General features: G+C 43.1%; 1 protein-coding gene across 2 annotated transcripts in view; it reads right to left on the reverse strand.

Annotated features, from left to right (window-relative positions):
- Nucleotides 1-352: 352 nt before the first annotated feature.
- UNC5D (unc-5 netrin receptor D) overlaps nt 353-13016 on the reverse strand; it is a 409419-nt gene continuing 396755 nt past the window's right edge. For both annotated transcript variants that reach the window (XM_080982356.1, XM_080982355.1), the window contains 2 exons: nt 10697-10875; nt 353-1501 (listed from right to left, as the gene is read on the reverse strand). In XM_080982356.1, the coding sequence (XP_080838482.1) occupies nt 1297-1501; nt 10697-10875 (384 nt within the window). In that variant the 3' untranslated portion in view covers nt 353-1296. The remainder of the gene's footprint in view (nt 1502-10696; nt 10876-13016) is intronic.

Here is a 13016-nt window from a genome sequence, read left to right on the forward strand (position 1 = left end):
CTGTGAATGCTTATAAGCGGAGGAAATCATTTTACCTGAAAAGAAAATCCCTTCTCACCCAAAAACCAACTTTTAAAGTGCCTAGCACAAAAGCCCCTGAACCAATTTGTCTGCAATTTGGCAGATTTCTTACCTAGGGGCAACTTTTCAGCAATTTTCTAACTGAATCCCCACAAAACAGTAGCAGACTGAGTGATTTTACCCACCCTATAATGGCTGTCCTTGGAATAAAACCACTGAATGTATCCTTCTGAAATTTGGAGAAATTCGTGCCCCAAGAAAGGGCAGACTTACCTGCATATTTCATTCAATTCTGCCAAAATATTAAAAAGTTACAGATATTTCTGCTTTTAAAAAAAAAAAAAAAATTAAATTGCACTTATTTGCCTGTAATTCAGTGGTGTTAATCCACTCTTGAGACTCTATAATACCTTCAAATTTTACCCACTTCTGTGAAAAGGAAGGAAATGTTACAGCCCCATTTAAAAATTTTCCAGAAGTGGAAAGGATGGGGCGATTGAAGCAGACTCTGATGGCCTCTGCGTCAAATCACACAGCACTTCCAACCAAGGTAAGCTGTTTTCCAAAGTGCCAAATTGCAGCCCAAACCAAATCTTGTGGTCAGTGCACACCCTAATATTAATGCACCCAACCACTTTCTTAAAAAGCAGGTTAATCACACAAAGTTTTTGTACCCAAGGCAGATACCAACTTCTAGCAATTCATTGTTTTCTGTCCTCCCCCCTCTTTCTAGTGGTGATTGTGGCACCAGGTCCATCTTACCTGAGCCCCCTAAATGGCCATTGCCTCAGTGAGTGCCCACGCTGCTTGGCTTTAGTTGAAAACTAAACAAGAAAGCCACAAAACACATAGAGAAGAAACAACTGAGCAAACCAAAACACAGAGAGGTCTAAGATTTAGAAAAATCCAGGCATCTTTTAAATATTCCATAATTTTAATCTTTTCCTCTCTTGGTTGTGGTAGCCAAAAGATCGTACTCATTTTCTGCACTTAAGTATCAAATTTAATCTTCATTGTGATTTAATCTTTAATCTTCATTGGGAGATTGTTTTTCCCACCCTCTTACAGCAACAGTTGTGTAAAGGGGCCTGGGTCTTCTTTATGGCTTGCCAGCTTCTTCTGTTCCTCCAGATGCAAATTGGTTTGATGGCGTGAAGGAGAGAGCCAATGAATCATGGGAAGGATGTGTGATTGTAGCACATGGTTTCTTCCGGCTCACAGGAATTCCCTCAGTTACAAAGTCCAAGCTGGCTATCAGTTCTTCGAAAGTGATGACTAAAGTCCATTTTGTCTGCTGTAGCTGAAGTTGGACTCCTCAATTTGAGTTTCTGTTAGATTAGAGTTTTTGGGCTGTGTCCTTCCTATCTCTTCCAGTGCACAGGCTAGAGAGTCTAAATCGCCATCGTGCTGATGCCTGGCTTCCCACAAGTCCAAAATAACAGCAGATGGGCTGCGCTGGGTAGCAAAGTAAGACAAATTCCTAAATGAGAGAGGCAAAAACAAAGGGGTTAGGGTTCAGGATGATGACTGCCCCCCTCACAGATACTTGGTAGGATTGCTTGCAAAACTCAGGCAATCTCTGGGAAATGTAGGGAGGAACTTTCGAATCTAACTACTTTTAAGGTTGCATCCAATACAGCACTAAGTTAAGTTGTCTTAACTGCTGAAATGTCTTGTGCCAGGAGAACATTGTTGAACAAGAGAATGCATAAGCAGGTAACTTTGGGTACATTCAGATGTGGGGCTTACTCCATATGTTTTAATACTAGCATACCTGTCCCAGTTTTTAATGTTCCTGTTACACTGCATAGAATCATAGAAATGTAGACTTGGAGGGACCACGAGGGTCATCTAGTTCAGGCATGTCCAACAGGTAGATCATGATCTACCGGTAGATCACTGGACGTCTGCGGTAGATCATTGGTGGGGCTCTTAACTCCTGACCCTGAGATTAAAAGTCTCATGCTCTACTGACTGAGCTACCTGTTGCATTATGGAACTGTGAGGGGTTTTTTTAATCAATAAGCCACATGTCACACTAAATTTCATTCACACCAATGGGTGTGGTATGATGCAACAGTGGACGTCATTGGACATGTGACCACTTTTATGTGCATGCCTGTTTCTGTTTCCCCATGATTCAACCATGGAAACAGCAGGAAAGTACAGTATGCCAGAATACCGCCCCAGATTTTGTCCGATAATTTTCCACGTTAACAGGATTTTCTTTTCTTTTCTGGAAGCAACTAACATAGAAATGAGTACTAAATTTCTGCTAGACTTCAGAAGTGGCTTTTATGTCATGAGAAAGATCACAGAGAATGCAGAACTGATAAGTAAGAAAGTGCCAGAGAAACAAAATGAAGTGTCTGAATGCAACCTTAGTTGCACAATAGACTGCACAATACATTGAGTGATGAGTTTCCACTAGCACAACTGTTGTCTTAGATTCATCTGTTCCACAACACTAAAACTCACATGAGCACTTGCATTAACAGACAGAGAACACTGGATACAATCCACAGGCTGCACATTCCACGAAAATACTCTGCTTCTAAATAATAGGCTTAATATCACGATAGCACACAGGAATAGCAGTGCATTTTTTTTGGAAAGGAACGTTTTGGCTAAGTGGTAGCAACACATTGACTTTTTAGAGAGCTGGATAAACAAGGCTGTTTGCATGAACAAAGGTACCTACATCCCTGTGTAAATAACAAGGACTTCTAAAGCATGATCCATAATTTAGTAACAAATCACCATGGCACAAGCAAATATTGTGAGTTTGTATGCAAGGTTTGGTGTGCTTTGGCATGGAACTTGATTTTTTTTTTTAGTTGCCTTTTTTCATAAGCCATTTTTTATATATTTTGCTAAAGTGCGCACACAAGATTGATGGGAACGTTCAGGGCATTTATTTGCGCAAGACCTGCTGGAACAAACTGGTTTCTGAATGCATATTATTTTCAGACTGTGCTATTAAGAGACTGTGCCTTTTGACAAATTGACTTGTGTTATTTCCTCTGGGAATAATCATCCAAGTAAAACTAGCAAGCTAGCAAGCATGCATATGCATAGTCATATTTACATACAGCTTATTATACATAATACATCCATGTAAGGCTTTCTGGAATTAAATCTCTGTGGAACTACAAACGCTCAAAGAACTTCTCAGATAGTAACTGAGGTCAGTTCACATAAGTGTGGGTCCACTGCTTCATATCACACTGACTATGTGAAATTTATCACCACAGACTTTTTCATACACTCTTATGTTATCTCATGCATATTACATTTCAGTGGAGGCAGTTCTTGTGTTTAGCTGTGGCTCATCACCACCAAGTGGTGAGATACCTGGGTGCATCACCAGTGAGATGCCTAGGTGTTGGTGCATGTGTGAATCAGCTCTAGGCCTGGAAGTACCATTTCAACGGTGCTGATCATGAGGTATAATTGCTAAATCCTAGAAGCAGCACAAAGTAGAAGAGATGGGTTAATATGCTAAATCGAAAATATGAGCCGACTTTTCCTTGCATATGAACATACAGAAGCTTAGATGCTAGATATAGTTCGTTTACCAGCTAAAGCCGAGAGGACCAGAGCACTTTGCGAAAAGTCATCCAAACCTTTATACCACATAATGCCTGGCAAAATGTCAGATCTAAGCTTCCTGACTAAGTGCTGAGCTGAAATAAGTAAATATTGCTCAGAGTACAGGCTCAGCGCTGGATCCCAACCTTCTGCAGAGCTCTTCACCCTTCTTCCAGGGTTTGCGTGAACTCAAGAGGGCTACAAGTGTGCAGAGGAGAAAGGGCATACACATGAGTGCCCTGGCTCCTCTCAGACCTCTCTCTGTTAAGGATGATGGTCTGAACAGACTTTCTAACAAGGATAAGTGAAATCTGTCAGTTTTGCTTTCTCTCAGTTTCTCATTTTTTCCAATCTTAAGTTCAGTTTCCCACATCAGTTTGCAATTATTATTTTTTAAGTCCTTATGAATATTTACCAGAATTTTTGTGAAAATTTATCCTAATATGCACACTTTTGCAAAGCAATGTTCCCCCACCAGGCTTCATTTGTGCATGTTATTTCATGAATATATGCATTTTTGTACATATTATTTGGCTGGAGAACTACATGGCAAATTCAGAGAAGTGTGAATTTCAAAGGAAGGCTGTGTTTTGGTTTGCATATTGATGTGGAAAGTGTGAATTAGACAGGTTCATCTTGAGATGTAAATTGAATGAAATTTCTCTTTCGTTCCTAGTTTCTATGTGTGTTCAGCTGAGATGGAACCTTCCCTATTGGGATCCCTGACTGCACAAAGGCTTCAGAGTGTGTTCATACTGCAGCCCCTTCATGTACAAAGGCCCAAGAGGCACCTGCATTCTTGGGAACACTGGGGGGTAGACCCACTACGACACATCTTCACTTGTTCAGGCAACTTTTTACCTCAATCAATAAACAAATAACTGTAAGCTTTCTTGCTTTCCACTCAATCCAAGACATTGCTGCATTGCCTCTGGTACAGCAGCTACATTGCCTTAATAGTGTTATGTTCTCAAAGTTTAAACTATTGGCTTATTAGAGTAAATTCTTCTGAGCCTAAAGTAGGTTTGGATAGACTTCATGTTGGATCTACTTTGGGGTTATTGTTTTGTTTTTTTACTAGAACCACAAGATCTGCCAATCAGAGCTAGGTGCAAAAGCCATAGTTGGGAATTAGAGAGCAAGGTGTTTCTGAGCGCAATCTGAGCCTAGGAATTTGTTTTCGGCGTGAGAGCTGAACTGAGCTCACAGCCCTTTCACACAGAAGACTGCTCCTGGTTAGTTTTCTTCATTTCAGCCATCTAGCCCTGATGGGGAAAGTCGCTATAGTTAAACATCTGAGATACAACCAGTAGATCCTGAGTTAGAATTATGATGCCATGATACATGTTGTTTGACCCTCAGTCTCTGCTCCCCACCTGCAATTAAGAGGAAGCTAATAATACCAGCTTTACTGGGTTGTTGCAAGGATTCTAGAAATAATGCTAGTGAGGTCTTTTAATGATTGATAGGGTTCTATATATGCCACATTCAGCCCTGTGCCCACCCTCACCTACAAACATCAGATACGGCTATATCAGGGGTTGTCAGAGTGACACCTGTAGGCACCAGTGTGCTGCCCCCTTTCTCACACGTAGCTCTTATGGTGCCCATGAAAAGTCTCAGTAAAATCCCCTTCAAAAACCCATAGTTCCTATGGTTCCCTGGGAAGAGGGATTGATTGGTAAAAGACCCAGGGAACCATAGCTCTGTGAAGGGAACAGGGGTCTCCTAACAACTCTCAGCTCCCAGAATTCATTGGGAGAAAGCCATGACTGTTCAAAGTGGCATAATAGTTTGGGTATCACTGAGATTGCCATTCCAGATTGCAAAATATAAAATGCAAAAACTAGTGACTTGCCTAAGAGAAGCAACATCCCTTCCCCCAAAATCTTTCCACTCCTTCAGTTCCAGGATGACCATAGCCATGGACCACAAAAAACAAAGTGTCTTTAAAAAGAAAACCATGAACAGCTTGAATGGGCACCTATGTATGTGCAAGCACACCAGCGGTAGGTACTCTATAGCAATCCAGATGATGCTAGACTCCAGCTAGGGACGAAGGGGAATTCATTGGGTTCAGATTTTAATGTGCACCTACCTAATTCACACTTCTCCAACCAATAAACAAACCAAACCACAACCGTCCTTCAAGAGTCACATGTCTCTGAATTCAGTGGTGTGGTTCTCCAACCAGAAAAATGTGTGAACAAAAATGCATATATTAATGAAGAATAACATGCAAATCCTATGAAAAAATTCCTTGCCAAAATGTGTACATTGAAGAAAATTCTATATATTTGAAAGATACATGAGCATGAAAACACACACCTTTTTTGTGCAGACTTTAAAAATAAATAAATGGCAAATCAATGCAAAAATGGGGTGGAATTATCTTAAGGTTAGTGAAATTAGAAACTGAAATTGACATCTGTGTTCCTCTCTAACAGCAGGCTGCACTGCCCAGAGTCAGAACTGATGGGAGCTGAAGGCCAACAATATATGGAAGGCCACAGGTTGGACATCCCTGAAATACACAATGCAGAGGAATTATCTGCAGTGCAATGAGATGGAGGACCTGAAGCTCCCACCGTTTCTCTGGTGATTTCTAGTGCTGCGTCATTTACGGTCACGGTAGACAATGTTAATATACTGCTCACGTGTGCAGTCTCTCTGCCAGAAATGCAACCAAGTAGTCCCTTTCCAGTCTTTTCATTAATAATAGATAGCTGAACAATGTTCCTAGCAAGGAGACATAAGGAACTCAACGACAACAAACCCCCAGAAAAAAAAAAAGACAGCCAGCCAGCCAGCTCAGCCACCTGCACTCGCTTGTTCTAAAAACCACATATCTTGGTTCAAAATCCATACAAAACAGACTGCAGGCTGGATAGTTGTTCCAAACATCTAGAAAGCATCCAGCTCCAATTTGCCTCTGGTGCCTTGTTCCTTCCTTCCATGAGCAATTAGTGTAGCCAATAGAAAACACACATGCTTCAGTTCCAGAAGGCACAGCTAGTTCCAAACAAGTCTAACAAATGCCCAGGATAGGAGCTTGGGAAGAGATCCACTGTTTAAAAAGGTACAGAATTTGGCTTGCCTGTTAATGAGATTCTCTTCTCCCTTTTCTTTGTGAAAAGAAAGAAGTACAAGCGTTCAGCTTCTTCAACGGCTCAACCTTTTTAAAGTTTTAAATTCAGAATAGCAAGTTGGGTTCTGTGGGTTGAACCCAGTCCCATTCAGAGTAGAAGTTAAAAGGACATGACTCAGTTGGGTTCATTCATTTCAATGTGTCTACTCTGAGCAGGACTGACATTGGATTCAGCTCTGCACCCACTTGTTTCCCAGGTCTGCTGATTAAAAAGATAAAAATGCAATTCCTTTTAAATTTTGCCTTCAGGGAAGACATCATTCCCAAACTGATGAGCTGTTGAGTGCTAATGGAAATAGACCTGCAATGGGGCTACTGAGAAAGTCAAAGGTATATCACCATGCTGGCATCTTCACAACAAATACAACTAAGCCCCCAATAAGGGCTGGACTTTCTCGACAGCCACTGCAGACAAGACCCTTCAACAGCAGTCCTCTTGCTAAGAGGCGAGGATGCCCTGTAGTGTTTTGTTGCAGGTCCCACTCATCACTAATCCAGGTAATCTCTCCCCTACTGAAATTGTGCCACTTGGCTGTTTTAGATTCAAACAAGAGCGCCAGCAGTATCCAAGCAAAGGCACCTACTTCCACAGGCAAACAAGTCTTCTTGGAAGTTTGTGTGCAGGATCAAGACAAGCAAAACCCTACAGACATCCTGGGAGCTGCTTCTGCCTCCCCTTTCCCCTGCCCTAAGTCACAGAATGTAGCTTGGTGGCAGGACCCAGCTAGAGCAGTTAGTTTTCTTGCCAGAGACTACGGCTACAGATCCAAGAATCCCCAGTGGCAAACTTATGCTACTGCGCATCATTCCCACCAAGGAGAAGGCATAGGGTCAGTGTATGCTGCCATCATCTTCAACAGCCACATGGGCGGGAAAGGTATCAATTTGGACGTAAACTATTATTGTGGATGGGTTGTACAGGTTAATTGATATTATTGCCATTATTTATGGGACCTGGGTGGCGCTGTGGTCTAAACCACAGAGCCTAGGACTTGCCAATCAGAAGGTCAGCGGTTCGAATCCCCATGACGGGGTGAGCTCCCGTTGCTCGGTCCCAGCTCCTGCCAACCTAGAAGTTCAAAAGCACGTCAAAGTGCAAGTAGATAAATAGGTACCGCTCCAGCAGGAAGGTAAACGGCGTTTCTGTGTGCTGCTCTGGTTCGCCAGAAGCGGCTTAGCCATGCTGGCCACATGAACTGTATGTCGGCGCCCTCGGCCAGTAAAGTGAGATGACTGCCGCAACCCCAGAGTCGTCCGCGACTGGACCTCTAATGGTCGGGGTCCCTTTACCTTTACCTTTAATTATTATTTAGATACACATTCAACACCCTTCCAAATCACCTTGCACAGAAGCATATATTTTCATCCAATTCTTTTTAATAAAATCAAGAAAGGAATGGGGAGGGCGCGGGTCGACTGGCTAGAATAGTTGAGGCTATTCTTGCTGATGCAATCATGAGAATCAGTTTTGCTGGGCATCAACTGCGGCCCACATTTCAGCCCCCACTGGCTGTGCTGATCTTCTTCTTGCCACTGCCCTCCATTCAATCCTTCTGTTGCCGAGGAAGAGAACCATCAAGCAATGGGAGTGAACAAAAAGAGCAGCTGCTTCTATTGCTTTCTTACTCATTGGCAGTGCTGCGTTTCTAGAAAAAGAGGTGTTGGAACTCACCATGAATGCCTCCCTTGTTCTCTTATGATGGCAATGGCACCCATGGGAGATTGGGTGGCATTGCCATTGGAGATGCTGGAACTGACTTCTGGCTGAAAACAGCCCTGCTCATCGGCCCATTCTCTCTAGGCTGATTGGATTGGAACTGAAGAGAGTGCAAGAGAAAGTGGACTACTGCAGGAAGGAGGAAGGAGGCAGGTAAAACTTGGAGCTTTGCAGAAAGAGAATAGGAGGCTGCCTCACACTGAGTCAGACAACGGCCAGTTTAGCTCAGTATTGCTGCATCAGCCTTCCCATGTTGTAGTCTAACGACACCTAGGACCAAAGGTTGGGGAAGGAGTTTTTGCAAGTCCTCTCTGGAGGTGTCAGGGATTGGATCTGGATACTTCTGCACAGAAAGCATGGGCTCAATCGCTGAGCAATGGCCTTTCCACAAATCACACTATATGTTCATTTTTTAAGAAAAGCCTTACAAATTCAGGTAGGTTAAAATGATTATCATCAGGCGTGGCAGAATATTGCAATGCAATATTGATACTCTTAAAAAGTCTACTCTGCCACATTTGATTTGCACATTGTTTTACAGCATTTCGGACACCCATTGTTGTTTGTAAAGTGGTTTACAATATAAATCTATACATGATATAGGTTTTACCTAATAACAACTACAGCCAGAACTTTCATACCCAACCACACTTAAAAACAATCACTGAATTACACTCTCATATGTAATGAATCAACACATACAATAGTAAATAACAAAATATGCAGTGTACTGTACAACTCAGTACTGTTGAATTGACACTCAGCCTTTTTCAAGCAAATGTGTAATTAACTTCTGCTTTCTTGAGAAAATTTTTATTTTCTATCGAGTTCCAATTAACTGTAACCAGGATGAAAAATTTGGCGTTCATTTACAATATAAAGATGTAACCTCATAAAAATGTAATGAATGAAAACCTAAGATTTTGTTTCCTTTTCTTTCTTTCTTTTCAAAAAGAAGCCAAACACATAAAGGGGATTACCATATTTTTCGCCCTATAGGACGCACCGTCCCATAAGGCGCACCTAGTGTTTTTGGGGGGAAATAAAGGGAAAAAACTTATTTCCCCCCCAGGCACGGGGCTGGGGCGGGGGAGGCCCGAGCTTCCCCCGACCCCAGCCCCCAAACAGGCAGCTTTCTGCAAGCCGTGGGAGCCCAGCACTGGCTCCCGCTGCTTGCGGAGAGGTCCGCGAAGCCTGGACGCGCTGATCTCAGCGCGTGCAGGCTTCAGCACGCAGGCAACTCTCCGCAAGCAGCGGGAGCGCTCCCGCTGCTTGCGGAGAGGTCCGCGAAGCCTGGACGCGCTGATCTCAGCGCGCGCAGGCTTCGGCATGCAGGCAACTCTCCGCAAGCAGCGGGAGCGCTCCCGCTGCTTGCGGAGAGGTCCGTGAAGCCTGGACGCGCTGATCTCAGTGCGCGCAGGCTTTGGCATGCAGGCAACTCTCCGCAAGCAGCGGGAGCGCTCCTACTGCTTGCAGAGAGGTCCGCGAAGCCTGGACGCGCTGATCTCAGCGCGCGCAGGCTTCGGCATGCAGGCAACTCTCCGCAAGCAGCGGGAGCACTCCCGCTGCTTGCGGAGAGGTCCGCGAAGCCTGGAGAGTGAGAGGGGTTGGTGCGCACCGACCCCTCTCGCTCTCCAGGCTTCAGCGAAAGCCTGCATTCGCCCCATAGGACGCACACACATTTCCCCTTCATTTTTGGAGGGGAAAAAGTGTGTCCTATAGGGCGAAAAATACGGTATCTCAAACTTAAAGCAACCGTTTTGTCAAGCAGCAGCCTCGAAATCTTCTAGGAACAGGTGTTGGTATGCTTCTGAAAGGAAGCAAATGATGGCATAAGGCAAACCTTTCGGAGGTGGAAATTCCTGAAAGGCGCTGGTGGATCATAGAATCATAGAGTCGTAAGGGACCCAGGGGTCATCTAGTCCAACCCCTTGCAGTGCAGGAATTTCAGCTAAAGCATCCATGACAGATGGCCATCCAACCTCCGCTTAAAATCCTCCAAGGAAGTATCCTGCGGGCCCTACACTGGGAACAGTGTCCTGATGATAATTTAAAATGTTGAAGCTTTCAAGATACTGGGAAATGTCTGAATTGCGGGTTGACGTGCAAATACAACAACAATGACTGAGAAGGGTAAAGAAGGCAGGGAGCAGGGAATGTCACAGCACACTGCTCCAATAACAATGGACTGGCTGCAATTCAGGATTGCACTGGATTACCTGTTGATGCTGTTTTTCAGTGCTAACATCTGCCAGTCTTTGCCTTTGGCGCTGGGTGTGTCAAAAGTTGCGCATATCCTTTGCCTGATGGAGTAGGGAATCTTGAAGGCTTGCGGACCCATCTGAGCAGGAAAGTTACTGTCATCATGTGCAAAGAATGCGATGGTTTCCTTTTCATTCTACGCACAAAAACAAAACCGTTATTGCGTTAAAAGTTGAGTTGAGCTCTCTCACTAGTCTAGCTTGTTCAGCTCACTGGAAAGGATTGTTCCTTGCTTTATAATGCCGTTAAACAAGAGTTATATCTGCTAAAGAAAAATCACAGGCATTACACGCATTGTACTGGGCTCTGGGTAGAGTCACAACAGTGCTGAGAAATATGAAAATGTATTACATTCACTACAGCTAAGTAGAAATGCCAGCAAAATTGAGGGAGGTGATTTGGGTGGTTTACGGGGACGGCTGACCTTGACCAACAACAGCACTTTGAACAATCTCAAGAGCTGCCATTTAAGGAAAAGAAAATACACACACTCAGAGATCTCCTTAGAATGATGGTATATGATGGCATTGTTCTATCCTGCAATGATATCTGGGTAGGGAAAGAAAGTGGCCACCAGATGGAGAAAAAGCCTGTTGCTGGAAGCACAATTGGTTGGGATATAAGAAAGGGCAGACTGGTGGCTGCACCCAGGTTATGGAATATATTGCCTTCCCTTCCTATTAGTTTTTATCACTTGCTGACATTTTTCCTGTTCTGGCAAGTTTTTGCCATGCTGAGCAGATAATGTTTCAGTAAAACAGTAATCTAAACGCATATTTTTAAAAAGGAAACAGGAATTTGGGGGATTTAAACACAAAAATGGGGTCTGCTGTTATTTGTCAGAAAGACCCTGGACAAAAAGGTGAGCTGTATTTTTGTTATACTACAACTTTTGCTTTCATATTGTGCTCTGCTTAGATGTTTAAAATATTAAGCAATTTGTAGGTGATGATGATGATGATGATGATGATAATAATAATGATAATAATAATAGTGCCATGCCAAAATATAGTACTGTTGCTTCCTCACTCGAGTTTCATTTGGCAAAAAAAGAGGAACAACGGCTTAGTTTTACTCATCAGATTTAAGGAGAAATCTAGATGTAATTTAAAAAGAAAAAGTATGGCCTTGCATTTTTCTGAGGACATCATCATCTGGACACTGTAAATTATGTCCAGATTTGAGGAGCACTGAGGCAATAATAAACTCCATTTGGGAAGCACCCGCCATTCGGGAAGTACTGAGACCCCCGGGTATAGGGTGGTATATAAATTATATTATTATTATTACTATTACTATTAATAATATTAATAATAATAATAAACAGGATATGCCTCTTGCCTGGGACTTCTGGGTGCTGGCATGATGTAAATACTTCAGGCGAATGGTGCTACAAGCCTTTCCGTATAACATTTATGGCACATCTCAAGGGACATCCATGCAAAGTAATAGGAGTGCTGTAGGTTCGTCCTATTTTCTGATTGTTTTTAATTAAATATGCAGCAGATTTGGAGCTCTGCACTTTGAAGATAAGCTGCTGCTACCTCGCTTGTAAAAACACAAGCAATAATATGTGGAAGCAATGAGCCTGTTGTTGAATGAACCACTGAACATGCGAAGGAGGAAGCCAGAATGCATTGAGTGAGCCCTGCTCCCTCAGTGAATTTTTGTGCACTGGGCACAGTCTCCTGTCAATGCCGGATTGATGTGCATATGAAACAGACATTTAGTGGTGCTATCAGTGTTAGTATGAGAGAGACAAGGAAGACAAATTGTAAGGTTTCCAACATGGGGACACTAATACAGTGGTACCTCGGGTTACATACGCTTCAGGTTACATACGCTTCAGGTTACAGACTCTGCTAACCCAGAAATAGTGCTTTGCTTCAGGATGAGAACAGAAATCGTGCTCCGGCAGTGCAGCAGCAGCAGGAGGCCCCATTAGCTAAAGTGGTGCTTCAGGTTAAGAACAGTTTCAGGTTAAGTACGGACCTCCGGAACGAATTAAGTACTTAACCCGAGGTACCACTGTACTACTACCATCACCTTGGGGACACGAACCCTGATTGGCTACCATTTCGGCCCCATGTTTTATGCACTTTTATTTGGTAGTTTTTATACTACTTGGTATAGTATTGCTATGCATTGGTTGTGGTATTGTTAATATCTGATTGAATTGGAAATGCTTATCATATTTGACTCGGATTTACAGTGGTACCTCAGGTTACAGACTCTTCAGGTTAGAGATGCTTCAAGTTACTGACTCCGCTAACCCAG

This window comes from Podarcis pityusensis (assembly GCF_964106645.2).
Source record: "Podarcis pityusensis genome assembly, chromosome: 15".
In the NCBI taxonomy this organism is placed as follows: domain Eukaryota; kingdom Metazoa; phylum Chordata; class Lepidosauria; order Squamata; family Lacertidae; genus Podarcis; species Podarcis pityusensis.